Source organism: Fundulus heteroclitus, chromosome 3 (assembly GCF_011125445.2).
Source record: "Fundulus heteroclitus isolate FHET01 chromosome 3, MU-UCD_Fhet_4.1, whole genome shotgun sequence".
NCBI classification, from domain to species: Eukaryota; Metazoa; Chordata; class Actinopteri; order Cyprinodontiformes; family Fundulidae; genus Fundulus; species Fundulus heteroclitus.
Genome location: NC_046363.1, coordinates 35,829,121 through 35,854,711, shown reverse-complemented (window position 1 = coordinate 35,854,711; position 25,591 = coordinate 35,829,121). Strand labels below are relative to the sequence as shown.

Below are 25,591 nucleotides of genomic sequence, written 5' to 3'. Positions count from 1 at the left end.
AGGACCATTTCTACAGGGGCATGGGCCCCTGTTGGCCCCTGTCTAGAACCGCCCCTGCTCACATGGAGCAATGTTCCCCACCAGCCTACTACTGGAAACACTCACCTCTAGCATGCCAAAACTAACTTTTATGCTAAGCAACAAGACTGTGGTCCTACTTTCTATAGAGTCCTTTTATTTATTTATTTTTTACCATGTTTAGCTCTAGGTTTTTGATGAGTTGCGATCTCAAATTTTTGATCGTCTAATAAACAGCCTGTTTGGAGATTTACCGTCACTTTCAATAAATTACCCAATCTATTTGTTTGTTTTACTTGTTCTTGTTTTTGTTTTTATCATTTTGAAGCCCAGGTTACAAACTAGTTACAAATCAGTAAAATGAAAGTGTAAATTTAATACAAATATTTTGAATTGGATTATACTGTATGTAAAAATCTCCTTCTGCTTTCTTTATATAGTCAAGATCGCTGAAAAGAAAGTTAAAGGATGTATTGTTTAGAATGATCAGAGTTTATGAGACTGACTGATTATGATACTTATTGGCTTGTGAACATTAATACAATTCCACATAGCGTAATAAAGCAACAACCATAAATGTATTGTACTGTGTAGATTAGATTTTTCTTCATCAGACCTACCAAAGAAACATAGATTAAGAGCTCTTATCTCCACCATTCCACACAAACTGAACTTATCGAGAAAAAGTAAAAATGACTGAAAAGTTGTGTGAAAAAGGTTTCTTTATGGTTCACCTTATTTCAGAGTGTGCCTGTGCTCCTTTATTTGCATAGTTCTCTGGATGGCAGAGGTGATATTGCCCTTTGCACATCTTAGATGGAAAGGGCAGCCCTGCTCCAACATTGACACAATTGATATGTTTGCAGAGACAAGAGAGAGATAGAAGGTGGGTTGATAAGCAGGAGGTTTATAAATCAGGCTCATTCTGTCAGTGAGGAGGTAGGCAGCGCGAGAGCTGAGAGGAAGAGAGAGATCCTGAAAGGAAAAAAAAAGACAGCTCAGGCTTAAAAAAGACAGATACGAGCTGTGCATATTACATCTGCCTCATCACAGGCTCTTAAAACAGGTAATGGCACTTTTTTTTTTCCTTCTGATTTGCCTTCCTGAAATCATACGAACTTTTTGATTTTTACATCCTTCTAACAGATTGTTGAAAAGTTTGACCTCATAAATTCGAAGAGATCGACTGATTGATCAAGACAATTCAACACACTCAGAGTGTCCAACGAACAATTTGATTTGAAAATTCACATGAGGTGAATTAAAGCCTATTAATTAGTTCGGTAAATCAATTCTGCCCAGGCCCTTCAGATGGCGAGACAAGGGACGACTATATAAAGTGATTATGAAGTGGTATATAGGAGTTGTTCCTGCCAGCCATGATTATTATTGAAGCGAAGGCTAACTGCAATCGGTTCGAAAAGGTCAAACTAAATTCATCGAACAGACAGGTTGCATAGCGAGGGAGCACAATTTGCTTTTTGTGAAATGATTGTTGGGAAACGCATTAAAACTTGCTGTCAATTATTCTGAAGGATGAAAATGACTAACGGGGGCGTGACTGACTATTGTGCACGCATTACAATCGAGAGTACTCACATCCGTTGAGTTTTTTTTCCACATTTGTATTGTTACCACCGCATCCCTTAATGTTTGTTTGAGGGGTTAGAATGAAAGTGATACATGCGCACTGTTGTGTTCAGCCCCCAGGGCCAATACTTTGCAGAAACACCTTTTGCTCCTTTTGCTGCTGCAAGGCGTTTGAAGTACGTACCAACTTCGCACGTCTACAGACTGAATTTTCTGCCCGTTTTTCTGTCCTGCGGAGAGCTTCTTTGAGCATCAATTTGCAAGTCTTGCCGCATATTCTTAATTTGATCTAGGCCTGGACTTTGACTTAGTCATTCAAACACAGGAAAATGCTTGTCGACTACTCCATTGTAGCTCTGGCTTTATGTTTATCTGTACGTTTGTTCAAAATGTGCTGTGTTATTTGGTCTTCATGATGCTGCTAGCTATTTAAACTTCTGAAGGAAAATGTATTGATTGTGTTTTGCCAATTGGTGCTGGTCTGTAAGGCAAAGATCCCAACAGAATTTGCCTGACAGACCTACATCGAAGGTCTTGTGAGTATACAAAATGTAAGACAAACTATGGAAAACTTCATGTTTTGTCAACACTTCTGCAAGGCCTTTTAGATGCTTGGGGGCCTACTTATGTCTGAGAGTAGTAAGTGAAAGAAGGGCCACTTTGAGAGGAGTCGTGAAAGAAGGTCAAGAGAGTAGAAAAGAAAGGGGGGAAAAAAGGAAAAGGCAGTGTTAACAGTGTGTTGCTTGCTACCCAGCTTGGTGCTGGTTGTTGTGCGTTTGCATGGTGCTCACATCCTCAGCGGAGAACTTCTGTCAAGTGTGGTCCAGCCTGACCTTTTCACTGGCCGGGCACGTTTCCAGCTCTCCAATACCTATCAAAAAATCTACTCTCTTTGCTGGGAGCACAGACTTACATCACATTCTCAGTCTTTCAATACTTTCTCCTGCATTCCTGCCAGATTTTGTAAGTATTCTGCTCATGCACCCTCTGCGCTTAGCCTCAATATTTCTTCAACTCTTTGTCACTCCTTTCTCATTTATATTCCCTCTCGATTTTGGCTTTCTATCTGTGTTTGACCGTTCTTTAAACAATCAATGCCGCTTGAGCACTGCTTGTGGAAGACCTCTGTGGGCGCTGCCAGCAGCCACTGTAGGAGTGAAGCAAAGCTGCATTTGCATAAACACTGATTTATACACACGTTCTTTAACTTTTTTTGAAACTTAAAGTGTTCTATTGTTAAAGTGGTCTATTTTGTACTTAAAAAATAACAGTTTCTTTCTTTCTCTTTTCCTTCAGGCATGGAGTTCATTTGGCTATACTCCCTGTGCCAGTGCACCCTGTCTCTATTCGTGATTGTGGTCAGTGTGAGATTGTGCGTGGCGGTCAGCAGCAGCGGCAGAGCTGTAGCTGATATTCAACAGGGAGCTCAGGGGGTCGGGATCCAACCTGGGAGCGTTTCATCCTGCCTCCGGCTGTGCCTGGGCTGCGTGGGGGCCGTGGGTGGAGCCGTAGGAGTTCCAGTGACTCTGTTACTCAACCTGCGAACGCCCCAGTGTCTCTACACATGCATGACACTTGTATGTTGCCCCTTGCTGATCAGGCAGTTCACCATGTTCCTGTTAATGCTGCTCACACTGGACGCCCACCTGCAACATCATTTGGCAGACAGGTGAGTCTGACAAATTGAAGAATTAGTATCTGCATTGCGCATGAGTATTGTCAAACATTAAAATTACAAGTTAGACATAATGCATAAAATATTCTCAGTAAAGGTGCAAAGCTCAAGTTTGGAAGATAAATATTATTTATTTTCTTTCCCATACATGCCCTTACAATTGCCCGACGTGTAAAATTAGGTATCCTCTACTTAGCGCAGTTGCCTCTATAAGCTGGATTAGTCAGTTCATGAGAGAGTGATTCGGGCCAAATCCTCTGGGTGTGCATGTGGGTGTGATATGCTGTGCGCTGTCATTCACCTGGTTACTTTGTTGACTCTCTGCCGTAATTAATGCACTAGCGAGAGAACACGGGATACTTTAATATTTTTAGCTTTCTTACCTCAGAAAATGTTATGCCTCTCAACAAAAGACCTAGTCAGTTGCAGCAGCAGATGCTTTTCCTTTTCTCCTGTGCACGTGGAACACGCTGGTGTTGTTTGAACTTGTTGCCAGTGGGGGCAGATGTCTGGAAGAATCCTGGAACTTACGCTATGCCCCTTTAAAGACAAAAAACAAAAAACATAAACAAAAAAACAACGAAGGAGGTTATGATTCTTTGCCTGTAAAGGGAAAAGTTAAAAATGTGGCAAGACCACCAGGTTTCTTCAAAATAAATCCGCACAAATGAAAACCATCTTATGGACCATCTTATGGAGCATCCGAAAATTGGTAAAAAAAAATATTTGAAAAATCCCACTAAGATCCAGGAGAAATGAACAAATGAATAGATAATCCATAATCAACCTTTCCTTACTACATGTTGTTATAAAACATAAACTAAAATAAAATCAAACACCATATATTGAGTACTAAGGTCTCTTCTTGAACTGCAGGGAAAACTGACAATTATTTTAAACAGATAACTGTTTTTTTGTTTTGTTTAAAGATTTATAGAGTTTAAGTAACTGCCCTATGTGACCTGTCTTTTCCTCTATGTGAGATTTTATCTATGTTGTACTTCTGTTTGTATTTTAACTGGTGTGCCGTCTTGGCCAGGTCTCCCTCGAAAAAGAGATCTCAATCTCAAGGGACTTCCTGGTTAAATAAAGGTTAAATAAAATAAAATAAAATAAAATAAGTGTTGTGAGAAATAATATCCTAAGAATAATATTTTTTTCAGTTATTTAGGCGTAGTGCTGATTAACACTCATGAGTAAGTCATGCACTGACTATAAGTAGAAAGCTAAGACTTCCATGTTTTACGAAACCACTGCAAGGATCACAGAGACGTGTGTTTGGATATTACAGCTGTTGAGAGTAAAGAGAAGGCTTATGCTTATGCAAATTCTTTGTTATTTTAGTTTAGTTTAGTTCATGTGCATGATGTTTACAAATTCCTTGTTTGTGCACATATACTTGCTCAAAAAATTATTCTGATTCATAAGAGTAACAGCCGTTTTTTTTCTGTATTGCAAGTTTTGTAACAAGCAGTTATTCACTATTGTAGCAAATTACAGCCAAACAATGATTTTACTTTTTAAATCCACAGAGAAGGTACCACTCTGTTAGGTCTTCAAGCTACTGCTATCATTGTTTTTCTTGACATCTTCAATCTCAGTAGACAGGTTGCAATATTGACCGTTGCCTCTGAACTGATATTCAAACTGACGACTTTAGGCTACCCCTGTAATTGTGTTGTCCACTGATATCCAGTTTTGAGGTTTTATTCTAAATATTTTCACTCTCTGGTAACTTTTGCTTATGTTCTCAGATGCCATATGCTCTGCTTCTTCTCTTTTTATTTTTACACAGGTTTAGCATAGTTCTTCTTCTCAGACATTGACTTGAATGTAATTTTAGTGAACCACAGGCTAGACCCAATTGAAAAGGAAAATTTGACCAAATTGTACAAAGTTCTACAAGTTTTTAAAACTTCAGGCTGTTACTTTTTTTCTAAAACATTCGCAAAATCTTTCCGATTTAAAATATGATCTAACGAAACCATTTTCTCTGTACAAGCAAAACAAATTTATTACATCAAATAATTTATTTCATGCTGAGAACTGTGCAACAGTTTTAACCATATCTCATTTGATTTCTCTTTGTCTCCAGTCAGCCTGTAGGTTCGATCAGAGGTGGTTGAGGGCTTCTGAAAATTATATGGACAGAAGATGAAAGGCACATCTTTTTCTTTTAAAAACAAAAGGAAAAATAACCCAGCAAAGACCCAAAAAAAAAAAACCTGAATCATCATCCTTCAGCTGATCCACGCACTTTATGTAAACCTTAAACTTGAACTTGTGGCTCTTTGGGAATAAACCTGTTGGTGGTAAAATCCTGTTTTCAAGGTCAAACAGTGATTATTTGCTATTTGTGTACGCCAAGCTAAAGGAAGAGGAGCAATTTGTTTTTTATTTTTGCAAAAGATCCCAAAACAAGTTGTTAACCACATTGGTTTATATCTTGAATTTATTATGTTTTTTATGCTTGAATGATTTACAAGTCAGTGGCTTGATAAACAAACAAGGGGAAAAAAATGAGAAATACCTTTAAGAGTAAAGAGTAAATAAATAGTGTAGGATAAAATGTAAAACATTTATAAATATCGCTAAAGACTGCTCAAAAATCTCATTAGAGTAAAAAGCAAAACTTACAACAAGTAGCAAGTAATTTATTTTCATTGTACGCATGTACAGTGCTGCAAAAAAGCTGTTGTGTCTTGGAAATTTCTGCTGTTTTTTTTTAGTTTTTCATCACACGTTAATGTTCAGATCATCTAAATTAATTCTGATATCAGACAAAAACATCCATCCGATCTTTATAACCGTCTATTCTTGCAGGGTCACGGTGGAGGGCTGGTACCTATCTCTAGCAGTCATTGGGCGAGAGGCGGGATACACCATGGACAGGACAAGAGTTATTACAATATTATCTGAGGCCAATTTAATGCCATCCATCCAAAACTCATTAAAAGCGGAAATCTTAAAGTCATCCAGGTTTTCATGTTTTCAAGACGTGCCTGTAGTCTATGTAACTGGCTAGATTAATCAGGATTTATGGACAGATATAGCTGAAAATCATCAGCATAACAGTGGAAATTTATCCCATGCTGTCTGATAACCAGGCATTATTACCTCCATATCTATAAAATCAAGAAATCTCTTAAATGAAACCTGCCTGCCACACTTAGATAACAAACATATCTAAATAAAGTCAAGAATGGATACGAAACAACGTCACCAAGAAATGACCACAGATTTGCACAGTTCTGCAGGAAATTTGTCACATGTTTATGTATCTAAGTTCACACTGATACAAAAATTCAGTGGTCTTTTTGCACAAATACTGTTAATTTCATTTTTGATTTGATGTTATTAGACATTGGCAAAATATAATTTTTTTTTAAATGGAATACCTGATTTTTGCTAATTAGAATCCAAATTAGTTACACGCTGTCTCTTTATGGAATGTTGCACGTTTGCTTGTTGGTATCGATTCATGAAAAAGCAATTTGCCAGTAGTAACGGTTTAGTCACACAGGTCTTTGGTCTAAACTAAAACTAGAGGCTAACTTCAGAACTGACTCCAGATTAATGCATTTTATCTTTCTGGCAGATACTCTTCAGTGGTGACCCGTCGGCGAGCTCTGTGTGCGGTCCTGTTGTGCTGGTTGGGCTCAGTTCTCTCGTCCTTCGCCCAGTTCATAGGCTCGGACGTCCTCAGCTCTTTTAGAAGTGATGGCTCTGGTCTCGGTCCCGAAGGCCATGGACTCGAAGGCAACTGGACAACCTCTTTACCCCCTCTTACTTCTACCCCGGTCCCAAAGTACTTTCAGGACCGCAAGGTAATTGGGAAGTTCCTGCCATACGGAGGCTTCTTGTCAAAGTTCTATGTAGAAGACAAGAACAACTTCACCTATGCAGAGATCCACAGCAGCCACTGGGGTTTGTGTGCTCCCGGTGCTATCCTTAGCCCCAAATATATCGTCTATGTTCACGGGGTGACTGTGTTCATTCTACCCTGTCTTTTCTTACTAGCTGTTTACTTTGACTTACTGTGTATTAAGCCAAAAAAGTCTATTTTTAGTAACACTGTCCCTGAGAACCGATCCCATCTGCTCCGTTTCCTGGTCCTATCTATGTCTCTTTTGATTCTGCTTTGCCTGCCGCTCTATATCATACAGGCTCTCTTGCTTTTTAACCCCCATACCCATCTACCCGTCTGGGCTTATGCAGGCGCCCTATTCCTCTTCCAGATTTACACTCTTGTGCCCCCGATCCTCTTCACTCCTCCAAGGAAGCAAGTGGGGGAGCCACGGGCATCCTTTCAGCTCGCTGCTCCTAACCTCCAATCTTCACTTTCCCATTCCAAAGGAAAGTCTGTCCACATGGCGCTGCGTGAGGCGATGCAAACAGCTCCGTGGTCTTCAGCTAAACATTCGTTTAAAGCTAAAGGGTGCCCAGAGGTCTGATTTTTTTATTTTTTTTGGAAGGCTTTGCATTTGCATTACACTTTCACAAAACCAATAGTAGGTAGACAATTCTGTCTGTAAAAGCAAATATTCAAAACAAATGACTTGAGTGAAAAATTGGTTTTATTTCTGTTTTTTTTTGTTTGTTTTTTTTTGTTTTTTGCATGTGTGTCTTATCAACACTTGCAAACATTATGAGTTAACTTGCAAACATAAATGCCTGTTAATTATCAGGTCCCACCGAAAATGTCAGAAAATTAAGTCTCCAGATAATAACCACAATCTTGCCTGTTTTCTTTGACCGGTCCTTCCTGCGGGCTTTAGTCATCTCCTTTTATTAATCCCCGCTAAGCTAACAACTAGAGATGTAGATATATGTGTGACAGAGTCTAATTAAACATTCCCTAATAACATTGTAGTCCAGAGAGATTCTGGTATTGTACGCGAAGCATAATTAACCCTGGTTATGACACAATATTCATGGCTGCTTTGACTTTAGTTGTGAATAGATGTGATGCTCTGTTGAAATAAAAAAAAGGTCTTGCTCACATTAATTGGATTGTTCATCTTGTACCATGTTGGTGTTAGGAAATCGCTGATGAAGAAAAAAATGATAAATTGTTCTCCCTCCTCATATAATAGGGTTTTGAAAGACATATTTTCTTCTCCTTTCTTTCGATTTGTCCAGATAATAACCTGCGATTTCTCTTGAATTTGGCATTCATCAGCTTTCATAATTATCTAATCCTTCTTCAACCATGTACAATGCCTTGCTAAAGTATTCATACATTTTCATATTTTATGACAATACAGTGTTTTTTTTAATTCATCCATCCATCCATCCATCCATCCATCCATCCATCCATCCATCCATCCATCCATCCATCCATCCATCCATCCATCCATCCATCCATCCAATCTCAACTTTCTTGCATTCTGTAACAGGTTTTCTTACAGCAATGCCCTTTGGTTATGTAAAACCTACCCCACCCTGTCCGCGGTTAGACGCCGTAGCGTCCCACTGGCTGTTATCCGCTGAAGTGACAACGTTTAAATAAAACTTCCTCTGAAGGAACCACTCTGAAACATAACTATACTTTAACACTTTTGATCTAAATAAAGCCAGAGGGGGGAAAAAGGGATAAAGAAGACTCTCGACTGATGGTTACATTAGCTCCTTATAGAACACTAGACACATCCCTGCAATGGTTGTGCACTCTCGCCATGCTGTCAGTAGAAAAAAGTGTCACCACTCGGGTGTTATCTGATAGATGGTGTAATAGAATGGTGTTCAAGACTATTTAAGTGTGCTTGTTGCCCCTGAGATAACAGACCACCCCAGCATTTGAAAGAAATCTCTGAGATACATAGTGTCTGATGTCTGTATGAATTATCTAGCATTTTTCCAGTAACTGCTTTCAGCAGCTCTAACATCCTGTAGCTTCAACTCATGTCTAACAGTTAGTTCCAATAACTCTGACCATGCAGCTATTCTGTCCATCCTGCAAAAACACACACTCCCATAGCATTATAATGCCCCCACCGTGTCTTAACATTGGGATGTTAAGCTAGGGCTATGTTCAGTTAAGATTTCTGCCACTTATTGCCCCTTTTTATGCACGTATGTAAGTTCAACAGTGGTATTATCTGACCAGAGCATCTTCTTCCACTTGTTTGCTGTGTCCCCAGGATGTCTTGTGGAAGACATCGTAGATGACGTCTTATGGCTTTCTTTGACAATGACTTTCTTCTTGCCACCCTTCCATGAAAACCAGCAGAGTGCACAACTAATAGTCACATTCTCCCGCCTAATTTGTGCAGCTGTTCATCAATTTCAATTCAGTTTCGATTTTATTAATTTATGTAGCACCAGTTCAACAATACATTACATCTGAAGGTACTTTACAAAGTCAGTTCAGTCAAATCATACAGACAGATTGGTTAAGTCACTGACCTGCAGCATTCACTCCTCCTGAAAGAACATGTAGCGACAGTGGACAGTCACCTGCATTGTGTCATTGACTTTCAGCAATCCCTCATACCGAGCATGCATGCAGCGACAGTGGAGAGGAAAACTCCCCTCCAGGGTTACCATATGCCTCTAGGCTACTTATCTGATTATGAAAAAGTGCAGGCATAGAGATAAGCACACAAAGATATGGTGCAGTAGAGACGGTGGGGAAACACAGGGTGGGTGCTAGGGTAGGGAGAGTTACTAAAGGGTTGGGTACTCAAGAGCTTCTTAAAGATAGACAGAATATAGAAAGTAGAATGATTTTCTTGCTTTCCTTTACTTTACTGGAACACATTATTGATAGAGCAATTTGGTAAAGACAAAGAGAGAAAGAGAGAAATCAGATTGTTCTTTCTTCTGTGGTGCAGCTCTCTATTCAATTGCTCTACTCACCTGAAAGCTTTTCTGCTTCCTGATTATGCAGCACCAGGATACACAAGTCACCTCAATCAATGCCACATGCTAACAACATCGCCATTGTGTACACACCGGTCTGTGCCGTGTGGCACGGCAGGGTCATGCTGCAACCAAACCAAAGAAGCAGCAGCTGTGTTCAGGCTGCCTTTAAACCATCCTAATGTACCATGTTGCAGCCAACAAAATAAATAAGCTCATGATCCGGTCAAGTGTGATATTTACTGCAACTCATACAAATGAAATATGGTGTCATAAAAGGGTTATCACAGGGGGAATTCTCTGATGTTAGCCAGTTTCAGGTCATTAATCTGTGAAACTTGAATCAGAACGAAGCAATGTGGGGTTTTCATAGATTTTTGGCTTTCAATATACTCCAGAATATCACTAAATTCAAAGGATCATAAGATGCTGAAAGAAATATGGCTGGGCGTGAAGGTCTGAAGCCTAATTTTAATTTTAGTTTGATTCCAAGGTGTCAGGCGTTTCTGTAACCTCTAAGAATGTCTGGCATCAAAGGTTCGATGAAAAGTAAAGCAGGTTATTTAGCCTTTTTTGCATGTGGGCTAAAATGTTTAATTACAGTCCAATCAGACAAGAAGGAAGACCTTACACATTCCACTCATTTTCTGTCCTGTCCTTGTACCTGACCGTGGCAGGTTATTGTGCACTGTAACTTTGACAATAGGAAAACAGGTTTCCTCAAAGCGTTGGAGAAGTGCAGCACGACAGAAGAAGCATCAGACATAGGAAAAATAACTGTACACTATCTGAAAGTAAAGTCTGTAAGAAAGAGAAAGAAATCCATGAAATTCTTGACACATGGTTTGATCGATGGATTATTCTCTGTTTAATTCATCTCTGCCAAGTTTTCAGCAAATAAGTTTTAGGGAGTCACATTGTTACTGGAAAATAACACTTTCTGTCTAGGAAACTGTTTCCAATTGTGGTTCTGCAATCAAAGTGGCAACTCCTTGGTTTTAAACAGTTTCTGTTGTCTGTCTTTTGTTCACAGAACACTGGTTCATACCATTGAGTTTAAGAGCCTTTTTATGTCTGAATGATTTATAGGGAAGGGATGGAGCAAACAAAACTAAACCTTCTAAAAGCAGCTTTGTACTGGACATAAAAAAACAACTACAGCCAAAATAAAAACTTTGAAACACCTTCAGAAAGTCCAAAGAGATATTCTACAAGATACCTGAGAAGGAAATATTAAGAATCATGGAAAAACCTTCAAATTTAAGTACCTGTAGATTGCAATGTCCTGATCTCATTGCCATATTTTTTTTCTAGTTTTATCATTCTTATAATCAGCCTGGCTTATTTGAGAACACACTAATGTTTATTTGAACATTATGGGGGGTTCCGTGTAAGAAACCGGTTAGATTTCAGAAGTACTTTTTTTTTTTACCTCCTTCAGCATCTTCCAAAATGTATGAGGTAACAACATAAACTTGAGACCTCAACCAGCCTCGTTTGTCACAGTTCCACGGATGTGAAAGATTTATTTGTCACTCTGACTGTAACTAGGGGCAAGTTTAGGTGAGAACCTATTTTCTTTTTGCCATTTACAGAATTTCCAAGATGGACACATGTTTTTTTTTTTTATGTTCTGCCGTCTTTACAATTTTGAACAGTAGCCGAGACAAATGGACCTCTGTCACATCGTGTTTACCCCTGAGGAAAGCAAGACGTCATGAATTACAAATTCAAATATCCTCAACGTCCTAATCAGTACAATAAAACCTACTTCTGGTATATTCATTTTACGGGAAGTGTCTAAGATTGTGCGACTGCTATAAAAGATACATTTATTTTAATGCTTTTTTTACACATCTTTACCAGGAATACCTATAAATGTGCACCTCCGTCGTTATGGGTTTATGCGAGAGAGGTAGGTTTTTACCTTGATTTGAATTTTTAGTGTGGACTGATTGGAAAAGTGATGGGTAAAATAAAACCATCGTGTGCTGTTTTTCTCTCTTTTCAAATGCTAGCACAAAAATAACTGAAGACAAACGAACTGAGTGATCTGAAAAAAACAAACAAACAACAAAAACATTTATTTGAAGGGCATGCACCTCTCTGAGAGACATTCACAGGAGCAATATTCTCCATTTTATTACTCACCAACCACTGCAGGTCTGATAGCAGGTAGCACCAGATCTACCTTTGCGTCATCATAAACTGAAGATATGTCTCCAACCGGCTGAATTGTTTGCAGTCGGGAGTGTCAACTCATGCCGGTCGCGCCTGGCGAGTCCATTACTTTGATTGCCGTTTGACAATCTGTCTTTATGACAGGCGACTGTGGAGCTTCGGCATCAATGGGAGAGAAACACATCGATCCATCCCCCTGTGACCTCCAGCTGCTTTCAAATCTAGCCTTGCACGCAGATGGACATGTTGAGTGCTCCTCAACAGAATCGGGTATTGATTGTGTGGAAGTTAATGGCAGAGTCATATTTTTCTGTGTGCATCTGACTCAACCCTCCTGTCCCCCTTTCTTCCCTGTTCTGTTCTTGTGATTCATTAACCTGGCACCAGATGCCTCTGTTTTGTTTATTTCAAATGAGCTGCCAGTTCTAGCAACACTCAACCCCCATTCACATCCATCTTACTGCCTACATTTCTGCTATTCCCCGTTAATCTGATCACACTGCGCTTTCAAAAAGTATTCACACCGCTGGAACTTTTTTCACATTTTGTCACATTACAACCGCAAAAGTTGATGTGTTTTATTGTGAAGTTATCTGACAGACCAACACAAAGCGCTGCATGCTACTGAAGCGGAATAATTACAGTTGCAGATCTTTTCAGGTTAGGTCTCTCTGCCACCTTTGTGCCTCCACAGTTTTTGGCCTTTCTTCCTTGCAAAATACTTCTGGGTCCATTAGGTTTTAATAGAGAGTGTTGACAACATAGATGTATTAAGATCCAGGCTTATCCTGGGCTAATATGATGCATATATGCAGTATGATACAAACCATGCATTATAGCACTGATTGATATTCTGGCTGGTAAGCAAACCTTTGTCCCAGTCTTAAGTCTTTGCAACATCATAGGTTTTTCTTTTTGCTTTCTTGTATTTAGCCTCATCCTTCTTCCCATTAACAGCGGCCATTCTCCCGATCCCTGCTGAGGGAAGGAATTCCCTATGATTTATTCTGCCATCCCCATGTTTCCTGTTAGTGTAAGTTTTTCTCCACACACAAAGTTATGCCTGTAGAAAAGTTCAGTTTTGTTCTCCTCTGACCACAGAGTCTGATAACTTCCACATGGCTTGTGACAACCTACAAACGGGTTGTTTTTCTTGCCACTCTTCCAAAAAAAAGCCAGATTTATGAAGTTCACAGGTCATAGTTGTCCAGTGAACACATTCTCCCACCCGAGCTGTGGATCTGTGAAGCTCCCTGCAGCAACCACGGACCAGGTTCTCAGGTTAATGTTCCCCTGACCTGTCAGTTTCAGTTGACAGTCATGTCCAGGTATGTTTGCAGTCGAGATATACACGTTTCATTTTCAGAGGATGGACTGAACAGTTCTCTGTAAGGCTCAACGGTTGTTGTTTTTTTGTATTAAGCTGATACCGTCTTAAACCTCTCCACAATATTCTACCTGACCTGCCTGCTGTGCTCCTCGGTCTTTCTGATGCTGTTTGCTCTCTAAAGCGCGAATGCAAATACACACACGGGTTTCAAAATGTAAACACCATGTATCATTACAATTGCATTCTACTTTGTGCTGGCCTGTCAAATAAAATCCTATAAAAATATATATTGCAGTTTGTGGTTGTGATGTGAAAAAAAACGGAAAAAAAAAGAAGAAACCTGGGATACCTGTATATGTTTAATGTCTTGTCCCCTTTCTGTATATGTATATATAAAAAAAAAAACAGCAGCTGCTGCCGATCAAACAAACACACAAGAATCAGTCTGATGAGGTTATTTTTGTATTCTTTTTTTTATTTTGTCGTGCTTTGTTTCTTTCCCCTATAAAGAAATAGTTAGCTATATATATTAACAGTGACACATGGACTCTAAAATAAACAAGTGTGAAAGACAGGAGAAGAGACAACTAGGCACAGGAGACAAAGAGAGAAATACTGGGAAAGAGAGGAAAGGTAAAGAGGAAAAAGAGTGAAAAATGACAGCAAGTTTATTTTTTCTACAGTAAAACCAAAAACAAACCATGGGAAGTGTACATTTCTTTAACATTTACAATTATAATAATAACAACGGCAATAATAATAACAGTAACAACAATCAGAATTGTTCAAATAATAACAATATTTATTTTTAAAAAATCAATAAGACCTCTGTTCTTTCATAAAGACAAGTTTTTTTTTTCCTTTTAATATTTTCTTTAAAGATCACTGGACAGTAGTTTGTTCGGCCTTGCGCCTCTAAAGGCTAATATTCTGTGTTAGTATAGTTGCTTCATAATGCGTTTCGATAGTAAACAGTTTTCTTAATTCTTAAAAGTTTAATTTAACTCATGTCACTGTTCTTTTTTATACAAACAAAGAATCCAGAGATATGTATACTTGTTCTGTGGACGTGTGTACTGTATGTATGAATGTGCGCATGTAGATATGTACGCCCGTTTTGTTCTCTCGGTCCCAGTTGTTTGCTAGCTCTCCTCTTCTTCTTATTGGGACTTTTCAAACCCTTTTTATCCTCTTAATGACATTCTAAAATAATTAAGCTTCCCTTTAATGCCTCTGCAAGTCATATTCCTTTCTTCCTTCTTGGGAACGTAGCCCGACGCTAATCCTTTCATTATTACGGGGCCAACAACAGGGGAACGATAGAGAAGGGGGGGGGGAGGGGTGTTAGACACTGAGAGGAAGAGGGATTGCAACAGAGACAAAGGAAGGAATGGTAACAGGTGTGCGGAGAGGATGTTAAGAAACCACCTTTTTATTTCACTCCAGTACTGAAAGGGGTGGAAAATATCCCTTTAGGTCGACTTTCTTTTAAGACTAGCTGGAGCGCCTCCGAACATAAAAAAAGCTAAACAAGACATTCAGTTTATTACCAAAGTCCAGATACTTCTCGTGGCTTTGGCGGGGAATTACGGACAAGCTGCGATCCGCCGACGAGATATGACTGTAATTTGAAAAATCTCTGTAATTTACCATCGAGGACAAAGTAGCTTCGGCTCAAGTTTCCCCACATCCCACCCCTCCCTCGCTCGCCGTGCAGCTCTCCTGCCGTCTCCTTCGCTTAGAGACGGGGCTTTGTAAAATAGATTCTTCTATTCTCCGGGCGGTGAATTACAGCAGTCATCTGCCTCTAATTCCCCTTCCACTTTGGAGGCAGCACAGCCGAGGCAGAGCGGGGCCACTTTTCATTGTGTGGCCCTCTTCCTTCCCCCGATCTAAATAATTACAGGATCATTTCGCTTTTGCCCCACATTCACTGCACTCTGTCGCCGCTCTCTCGCTCTCTCCAGCGGTCCGGGACTTACAGTACTGTATATGGCACAGTCGTTGACGTCTGGTGGGGCCGAGAGCCTCTCCGTCTCTCGGTCTGTCTCTTGGGTTATGCGAGTGTATATGGAGGAGATGGAGTGGAATGGAGTGTGATGGATTGGCTATGTGCAGTACAGTCGCTTTCAGAAGGCTGCCTGTTATGGCGAATTGTGTCGGAGTGCTTGTGTGTGTGTGTGTGTCTGTGTGTGTGTGTATATATATTTATACATATACTGTATATAAGGTTGGAGGCAGAGGGAGGGCAGGGCAGGGGTATGAGGTCAGAAGAGAAGGGGATTAACAAAAAGAGGGGCTACAGTAGGTACTCCTTCTTGCCCTGGCTGGCGTCGTTCCCGTTGAGGAAGGCCTCCTGCACCTCGCCATGTTCGTCCAAGCCGCTGGCCTCATGGGTGAGATAGGAACCTGGATGGAGAGAGCAAGAAAGACCAGAGAACAGAGAGAGAGAGAGAGAGAGAGAGAGAGAGAGAGAGAGAGAGAAAGAGAGAAGGAGAGAAGAGGGAGATTGTAGGGGGGCGGTTAGGTGGCAAAGCGTCATGATCATTGCAGCGCCATGCAGCATTTTCTCACCAATCAGCGCTCATATTATTGTGTTCCATACCTACAACTGATTAATCCATTAGTTAACTGATTGTTAGGTCAATACCAGGCAAGGATAGGCTCTCTTGTACGGTATGAGCCTTACGGGGCAGAAAATTAGAGGTGGAGGATGGACGCATGGAGTCAAAAGAGGCGGATGTGATAGAACCAAAAGAGAGAGAATTATAGAAAACAGAGAGTAAAAGACAGAAAAGGAGAGAAGAGAGGAGAGAGATTGGTAGAAAAGAGTGGAGGTAATGTTAGGCGCAGGAGAACAAATCTTTTTGTTTGCATCATCCACAAAACTAGCCCAACGTATTTCAATAACCATATCCCAGGGCGGTTGTTTGGCGTTGCCTCTTCCACAAAACAATTTAAATCCAGATCCGGGCCTTGTTCACGTTAAAATTGATGTCTCAGAAAGCCGGTGTTTTCTGCTGCGGTGGCACCTGGCTGCCGTCCGCAAGCATGTGGGTGAGAAAAATTATATTAGTGAAGAAAATAGATTTGTGAGTGAGCTCTTTCGGCTGTTCCATTATCCAGAGGTCGCCTCAGCAAGTCGTTACAACTTGCACATAGATGTGGAAGAGTTTTTACACCAGCTGTCCTTCCTGGTGCAACTGGGATATGAACCTGGGTTCCCTGCATCAAAGAAGTGGACTTAGCTTGCTACAACACACAGGGACAAATTAAGTAAAGATCTAAATATATAGTATATATAAAAAATAAATCTCTTCTTTTGGTGTTTAAGCCTGGACTGGATATTTCTCCTGCAAACTGGTTACATACAGCTTCAACAGTCAGTGTCACACCAGCCATTGTTAATGGTTTTAATTCAAAAGGTTCTGATTTCAAGCCAAGCTTTTTTTTTTTTAAATGCACTCTTCTTTCATGACAAAACAACTATTTGTAAATAGTAACAAAGAACGATTTGATTTTATTTGGCTAAGGAAACAACATAGAGCCAGTTTTCAGCGGAAATTCTGTTTTTCAATGGTTTGAAAGAAGGCTAAATAACCTGCTTTAAATTCCTTCTGACAGGGAGACATCAAGGACCTTTCAGTTTTGTCAAAGTGTAGTAATGCCTAACGTCTTCAGCCAGAACTGCAGCAAATCGAGTGAAAGACCAAAAACCAAACAAGGAAGCAAATGGAAAACACAATGAAAAGAATGAAATGAAAAAAAGATCAGTGAATCTTGGGCTTATTTGTCTGTTTAAGGCTTTAATATAAGATGAATAAATGTATCACTTTTTAAGATCCTGCAGAAATTCTGTACATTATCTTATTTTTCAATCACTACTAAGTTTTCTTTTGAGATTATCAATGCCTAATTAGCCATATCAATATTACATTAATTAAATGAGTGAAATCTATGAAACATGAAGAAATAATGAGCTCACCCCAGCAAGTTCAAGCTATTATTTATTGCTGTTTTGTTTTTGTTCTTTTATTGTATTTTGTCTTTGAACAAGCATATATATTTTTTCCTTTTCTTTTTCCTAATTGGCTGTTTAACACGACGTGGACATGTGCTTCTCATGTTCATCTCTGATTGGTGCGGTTTCTCCCTGAGGCTCAGCTTCCTGAATTAAGAAAGAGCTAAGAAACAAAACTAAGAACCAACAAGTAAGCTCAGTTAAAATCAAAATGAGGTTTATCACCCAAGATTTGGTAGCACAAGGTCTAAAAATACCTGTTGTTTTGAGATTCCCTGCTGTGGTAACAGATCTCACCAAAGAGATGGCGAGAGCCGCGAAGTTATGAGACAGAGTCCGGTTTCAATGAGAGGAATCCAAAATGCAACAAGGATTCAGATACCTCTGGTAAGGCAGAATTTAAAATGGAAAATACTGATGTGATGTCTTGGAAACTTGGAATCCTTGTTTGTCCTGTTTCCAAATATTTTACCTTTAGAATTACCGCTAGAGTTTATAGCGCAAAATTCACATTTCCTTTCTTTAATTTCTAGAGAGGGACCAGAAACTTTGATAACATTAAACCTTTAATCAGAGTCCTACACTTCGACTCCCAGAGACACACGTCTCTTCTAAGGTCAAATACCATATGCTTGATGTTTTGTTTCTTTGGTGACTAATCATTAGAGATTAGTGTGATTACTAATAAGTTAACTCCAGATTCTATTAGTGAAAAGCTCCAATAACCATTTGATTTAATTCAAGAGTTAATATTGTTGATTCTCAAAGAAATTATTATGGTTTCTACTTATACAAAACCTCTTCACTGGACTTCAGCCAAGGGATGTTTCTGCAGTTGCGGCTATGCTAGAAAAGAGAACAGAACCGATGAAGCGTCACAAGCCTCTCATGTGTTTAGCTTTTTAGAAAGGGAGATGTGAGACGCCTGTTCTATGTCAAACTTTTTATCATGACCCCACTGGGTTGCATCGGCCACCTTCTTTGGTTCCGCAAAGCCAAACTGTTTGAATTCAGGTTAAACTTTTCCTGTTTTATGTGAGTTAGAGTAATCAAATTTATTTCTATCTAAATGCAAGAATAATGAGTTTCTTATTACTTTATTCAAAGTAGGTAGTTTACCTAGACTATGATTTCTATACCTTAAAACACTTTTGGGAATGCCCAGATGAAGATGTTATCTGACTTAGTTGGCTTCTGATAGGTTACCAGAAAACATTCAAGTTAAATATAGATGCCACTGTGGATGTATTTTAAGGCAACACCTCAGACACTCTGCTTCCTTGTGTGACATCAAGGGAAAATCTAAAGAAATCAGGCCAAGTGTCAGAAAGAGAACTGTGTCTGGTTTATACTTGGGTACAATTTCCAGATCCCTGAAATGTTCTTGTGCAATAAGTGTGTACTAACCCCAAAACAAAAGCAAAATACCTTGTGAAGTTGCTATTATCCACAGTGGAACAAGTTGTACCAACAAGAGTACAACAGCTACTTAGAGAGGAGGAAGTCATTACTTCAAAAACAACATATAAAGCCAAATTACAGTTTACACGTGTCCTCAGTGCCAAAGAACACTGTGTAAAAATATCTAGGCAACACCTCCAGGATAATAGCCAATAAGTTAAAGCTTGGGTGCAAAACGATCTTCCAAATGGTTCATAACCGTTAGCATACTGACTAATTAAGTACAAGCTGCTTAGTAAAACAAAGTTAATGTCTTGCAGAGACAATCCCAAAGCCATAATCTCACTTCCTTAGAAAAGTTTTGAAAACGTGTGCGGAAACCATTCGGCTTACAAACCTGCCTCCATTATACAGTTCTGTCACCAACAATGGGTCAAAATTCCAGTAAACCACTGTAAGAGGCTCGTGGAAGGATACTCAGAACATTTGACCCAAGTAAAACAGTTTAGAAAGCAATTCTACCAAGTACAAACAAGATTTATATTAACTTTTGAATATGAAGAAAGTTATTTTCCCAGTATTCCAAATACTGGGAAAAGAAAGTTGTCTTTTTCAATTGCTTATGTTAACATCTGGTTTGATCTGCATATTTGGCCATATCCTACAAGGGAACTCCAATAGTGTGATTTAGGCTTGACTATACCTATAACTGTCAGTATGTGGTCTCAGATGTATGAGCAGCTATAACCGCATATAAAAGACAGCTTCATGTCTTCTATATGCGGGTTGATGAGGAACGGTTTTGTGAAAGAGGCTTGTGTAATATAGGAGCAATACCAGCTGAAGGCATCTTCTGTACTAAAGTGTCCTTTCAGTCACAAAGTGAGTGACAGTCTCTTTCTCTTTACCACGGAGGTTGACTGGCATGCTGACAGTCACAATGGACCCAAGACAAAGCCCTAATGGCCCTTGTCTCAACATTGATTGGTCGAAACAGTCCTGTCTCTCGGCTGATTGGCAGTCAAGTCATGGTGAATGCTGACAGACAGCTTGTCGAGCCATTGGGTGTGTAATCCTGGTTGCAGCTAGCCACCCTGTTTCCAAACAATTTATTGGCAGCTGGGGAGCACGGTGTAACACTTCCAACGAAGTGGATGTGGGGTGGGGGGCACTTAAAATGATAGGAAAAACAGGGAGGCTTCTTTTGAGTCTTGAAACACTAACATACAGTCATAAAACATCCGGGCAATGCCTGTCTTTCCTGCCCCACCCTTTCTCTTTGGCTGCCCGGGCCAAGATCGTTTATTATGGACAGCGCTTTGCCAGAGAGGAGCATCCAATCTATCCTGGTTCCTGCTGACACGTTCACACCTGAGTTTAAATGGATCTAGAAGTACCCAATGTCCAATTATTCCGTTTCTATGGTAAATTTAGCAGAAACTGTAGTTATAAGGACCCTTACCAGCAGCCAAAGACGCCTGGTCGTAAAAGAACACTTTACCATGTTTGTTTTGTGCATTTGCGAGTTTATGTATGCTTTACCTTTCTGCCGGACTGAGCACCAGATGGTGACAATGAGGACACAGATGACGGTGAACACCAGCAGGGCAAGAACGCCACCTATCACTGCATAAGGTACTGCACTGTGAGTCTCAACCACTGCGCCGGGGTCTGAGAGAGAACAAAGCAAAAAATATATATATATATATATATAACATATAACACATACTTTGCATCAGTTGGGTTATTTAAAAGGAATGTGTGCGGATAAAAGGAAGAAATGGAGGACTGCGGGCAAAGACAGTAAGACAAAGAAAAAGGTGGATAAAAATGAAAGCAGGACATAAAGGGGAGGACGAAGAAGGCCAGTTAAAACACTAGCATAGGAGGGGGTACCAGGAGAAAGACGTGAGAAAAGAAAATTCGATATCTCCCACCCAACTTGCATTATCACCCTTCATCACCCCCCGCTGAACACAATGCCAGACAGCCTGAATGAGTGAGAAAAAAGAGAAATGAGAAGAGTGAATAAAGAAATAAGGGAGTCAGCCTCTACAAAGACATTTCTTGCGAGCACCTGTCAGGAGCACAATACATTTTGAGTGATGGAAACTCTAAGTGTGTTTAGAACCGGTGTGGAGCAACCTTCAGAAAAAGAAAACTTCAATCCAGAATGAGCTAACCGAGATAAAATGCTGGGAAAACCTGACTTAAATTCTGTCACATTTTGTTTCAGAGAATTAAAATATCACTATGTAATACTTTAGGCCAATCCAAACATCATAATAACTTAAAAAAAAAACGGCTTTAATGAACCAAACAGGTAAATAAGGACAAAACAAATCCAGTTTTAATGTCGCTGCATGATGCATTTACATTTTGAGGTCTATTAACCTACTTCTTGTTGTCAAACAGTTGCCTCTTATATGATTTCTTAAATTTACAGGTCATGGTCTGGCCTGATCATGACTTGTGAAACTAAACAAAACAATGTGGTTTATCATTGTTGATTTAGCAATTCTGGCAAAATACTTTTTACATTGGATAGCTTTTTACCCTTAATAAATTACATCATGATTTCAGAAACTTCGTATTGTAATAATAATAATATTGTCATGATATCTTTGAATAGGAAATAGGTCATCTAAAAGTGATACATATCTGATCTAGTACACAAACGTCTGTGTATTAGAAATTGTAAATCAGACTAAATTGATATCTAAACCCCTCCCACCTCCTTTTAAATGAGGTGGGACGGGTTTGGGGCGTTGCTTAATCAACGTGTTGGAGATTGGCAATCCTACTTAACTTTTAATTTTAACATTAATTTTGAATATATATTATTTCTATTGGGGCTGCACAGTGTCGCAGTGGGTAGCACTGTTGCCTTGCAGCAAGGCAGTCCTGGTTTCGAGTCCTACCCTGGGTCTTTCTGCATGGAGTTTGCATGTTCTCCCTGTGCATGTGTGGGTTCTCTCCAGGTACTCTGGCTTCCTCCCACAGTCCAAAAACATGACTGTTAGGTTAATTGGTCTCTCTAAATTCTCCTTAGGTGTGAGTGTGTGTGTGAATCGTGAATGGTTGTTTGTCCTGTCTGTCTCTGTGTTGCCCAGCGGTAAACTGGCGACCTGTCCAGGGTGTACCCCTCGCCTCTCGCTTACTGACAGCTGGAGATAGGCATCAGCACCTCTCGCGACCCCAATAGGGATAAACGTGTTGGAAAACGGATGGATTATTTCATATGTTTTGTTTTTTAGCCAGAAACGAAACAGCTGGATTAGGAGAGCAGTCTTCAGACTTGAACATGTCACAATGACAAATATGAAAACTCTCTCTCTCTCTCTCTCTCTCTCTCTCTTTGAATTTCCTGTAGGTTCTCTGCATTATTTGCAATAAAATCCACTTGTCAGGGGTTGAAATTAATCATGACATCAGGGCTAACCTCATAGCATGGGAAGAGTCTTTTTTTTTGTCATGTCTATGGAAAAGATAACGTGTAAGAGCTTTCCGTTAATGGGCTGTAGCATTCAATTAGCCTGCTGAAGGAAAGCCGAGCCCTGAGATATTGGGATGATCAGCACCTGTTAGCTGGATAAGGAACCTGCAATGTAAATGTTAGTTCCGCACAATATAGCCTATATAATATGTGTGGACTTCACTGTTTCAACAACGGCTACTCTGTGGCAACAACAAAAGCAGCAAGCATGAAGAAAAACAAAAAAAAAAAACAGGAAGAAGTTCAAGATCGCATGTGAGCTGAAAAATACACGTCTGTTGAGTTTGGACCCAGAGGGGCCCTGGGACGCTGACAAAAACAAAAACCTTTTGATGTATGGCTGGAGAGCCCAACAGAAGGCAAGGCAGTTATTGATTGAGGATTCTTACATTTCCATTGGACAGAATTAAAACATGAATCATTAGCAAAGTGCTAACACACACACACACACACACACACACACACACACACACACACACACACACACACACACACACAACACACACACAGATCAAGAGGAGAAGGAGAGATTGATGGAGGCGAAGCAGGAGGAAAATGAAGAAAAGAAAGCTCATTCTTGTATATGTATTCCTTGGGCCCTCCCAAGGCGCTGTAATAAACTGATTAAGTGCATGATCACGTATTGACAGACGCATGTATTATCAAAACGAATGCATCTGCAGTAACATGACGCATGGGATTCAAATGCATTAAGACGGGCGCAGTTGGCCGAAGCAATATTTCATGGGAGAAGAAAGAAGCGAGCACTAAAGTGCACCTTGTTCCCTCCGTGTCAACCTGTTCTTAATCTGCTGCAGCCCAGTGCTCCACAGGAAATGACTGACAGCATTTAAAATTGTGTTGTTTCGCCGAGGAGCCCCACGGACGATGCATCAACGTTGACTAAACATCCACCAAAGTGTTCTCTTTTTGCAGCTTTTCTTAACACTTTTTTTTTTCCCGTTTAAAAAAAAATCTCCCCACATGCCGCAGGTGAACATCCTCCACCTGCCACAGATGTTGGCAGAGGCAACAGAGAGAACAAGAGGTTTCCTCCCGCTCCCTACGCCTCACCTCTCCTTTTAAGCAACAGAGCAGACAGATAAGCTGAAGGTGTGAAAAAAAAGAAAGAGGAGATTACAGTGAGCATGTCTTTGTGGGAGTGCATTTATGAGATAAGTAGATCCTTCAGATGGAAAGACGTGAAAACCGCCGGTGACTTTTTTTGCAGTTACTTATTCAGGATACCAAAGCAACGGCGAGGTGGTTTGCGTAGACCTGCAGTGTTGCACTTTTCTGGTGGAATGCGATCAAAAAAAAGAAAAAAAAAAAAGAAGACAACACCTGGATCCCCCACTTTCTCAGCCCAGTTTTTTCACTCCACACATTTGTGTGCATGTGAGGAGAAATATGTTGCTGCAACCCTCCGGAGGCCGATGTCGGACGTCTCCGTGCTCTTCACGCAGATTCATTAACAGTACCTAGCGAGCAGCAGAAAAAAACAGCAGAAACACCACCGACTCGCAAACACAAACGCTGACGGGGCGATGTGTCTGCGAGGATGGGAGGCATCAAACAGCCGGCCATAAGGAAGGAGAGAAGGCGATCGCTGCACACGTGGTGCATATCCGAGCTTGCAGGGGGGCACGTGTGCAAATGTAAAGAGAGCGGCGAGGAAGGCGGAAGAATAAAAAAAGCGCGTGCGTGCCTGTTTATGGAAGGTGGATGCGAGTGTGGGAAGAGGCCACCTGAGAGCAGTCAAACCGGTGGTGAGTAGGGAAAGGCACCACAAGCAGAGCAGGAGATGACAAAGAGATAGACCGAGGCTAAGAGAAGCTATAACCTGCAAGAGATGGATCATGGGAACTATAGAGGAGGCTGAGGCCGCACAATTATTCTCCCTACTTCTTCTTCCCCCCCCCCCCCCCCCTCTTTCTTCATGCAATCTGCATGCAGATGACAGCGTCAGCCATCTCTCCATTATCATTGAAAATACTTTATTAATAAAAAACGACTTTGGACTTTCATGGCGTCTATTTAGCGAAATTGATTTACTTTCGTTCTCTCTACCATGGAGCAATAATAGCAACAATATACGCGCTCACACATGGGCTGTTAAATGTGCCAGCAAACAAATTACACCATGAATTCAGTTAATTAGACTTTGAGTGAGTGAATTTCAAAATTAAAAGCACAGTGCCAAGATGGTCACAGCTAACGGAATTATTTGAGCGACGAATTGGAGGAAGCAATTGTAGTTAAGTAGCCACAAACAGATTTTGAAATGAATTGGTCTGCTCTGGAAACTATAAATAAACGCAAGGATTAAAGAAAGGCAAATTGCTTCGATACAAACGGAAGTTTGTACCGTATATTCCAACACTGAAAAAGGCAACATCCCTGCACCATTGTTGTTTGTTTTCTTTAAGGGGTTTCCAACTGGGGATGTTAAACTCCCTTAAATATTTGCCTTTTAACAGAATAACCTCGCAGTGCCTTGTCAAAATATTCATACGGCACTAACTTTCACCTTAGTAACATTGCTAACAATAACTGTTTTTCATTTGGGCAACACAAAGTTGTGTTTGAATTGCAAAGAAAAACTGTAGATGGATTTTCAACATTGTACGGGTACCGTTCTGTAAAATGTGGCATTCATTTTGCCTTCACCTAGAGCTACAAGGCTTTAAGAGTCTCTGCCAGCTTTGTACAACTCATTTAAATCTTTTTTCTTTTTAGATGAACAACAACTCGCCCAAAAATTCTCTTTTGGATTTAGGTCTAAAGTTTCCCTGGGCATTTCTAACACATGCACATTCTCTTCCCAGATCACCCTGCGTCTATCTCCACCCATTGTCTGATCAGCTTTGACCAGATTCTTTCGTTTTGGATGTAGGTTAGTTTTGGTTTCATATGACCAGAGCACCTTCTTCTGAATATTTATCTTTTGCCCCACATGGCTTGTTACAAACTGTGAACAGGACTTTTAATGTTTTTTTTTCAACAGTGGCTTAG

The 25,591-nt window shown here is 40.2% G+C and overlaps 2 protein-coding genes across 6 annotated transcripts in view; one reads left to right on the top strand and one right to left on the bottom strand.

Moving 5' to 3' along the window:
- LOC110366545 (adenosine receptor A1-like) overlaps positions 1-8,287 on the top strand; it is a 48,169-nt gene extending 39,882 nt beyond the window's left edge. Inside the window, exons 2-4 of one of the 2 annotated variants that reach the window (XM_036135287.1) lie at positions 2,905-3,277; positions 6,882-7,110; positions 7,522-8,287. In XM_036135287.1, the coding sequence (XP_035991180.1) occupies positions 2,905-3,277; positions 6,882-7,110; positions 7,522-7,737 (818 nt within the window). In that variant the 3' untranslated portion in view covers positions 7,738-8,287. Of the gene's footprint in view, positions 1-2,904; positions 3,278-6,881 lie in introns of both variants that reach the window. The other variant, XM_036135286.1, reaches the window with a different exon arrangement.
- Positions 8,288-14,111: 5,824 nt separating this feature from the next.
- The window catches only part of cadm4 (cell adhesion molecule 4), a 297,768-nt gene continuing 286,288 nt past the window's right edge, over positions 14,112-25,591 (bottom strand). For 3 of the 4 annotated variants that reach the window (XM_036135281.1, XM_036135285.1, XM_036135282.1), the window contains 2 exons: positions 20,623-20,751; positions 14,112-16,067 (listed from right to left, as the gene is read on the bottom strand). In XM_036135281.1, coding sequence (XP_035991174.1) covers positions 15,958-16,067; positions 20,623-20,751 — 239 coding nt within the window. In that variant the 3' untranslated portion in view covers positions 14,112-15,957. Of the gene's footprint in view, positions 16,068-16,263; positions 16,343-20,622; positions 20,752-25,591 lie in introns of all 4 variants that reach the window. The other variant, XM_036135284.1, reaches the window with a different exon arrangement.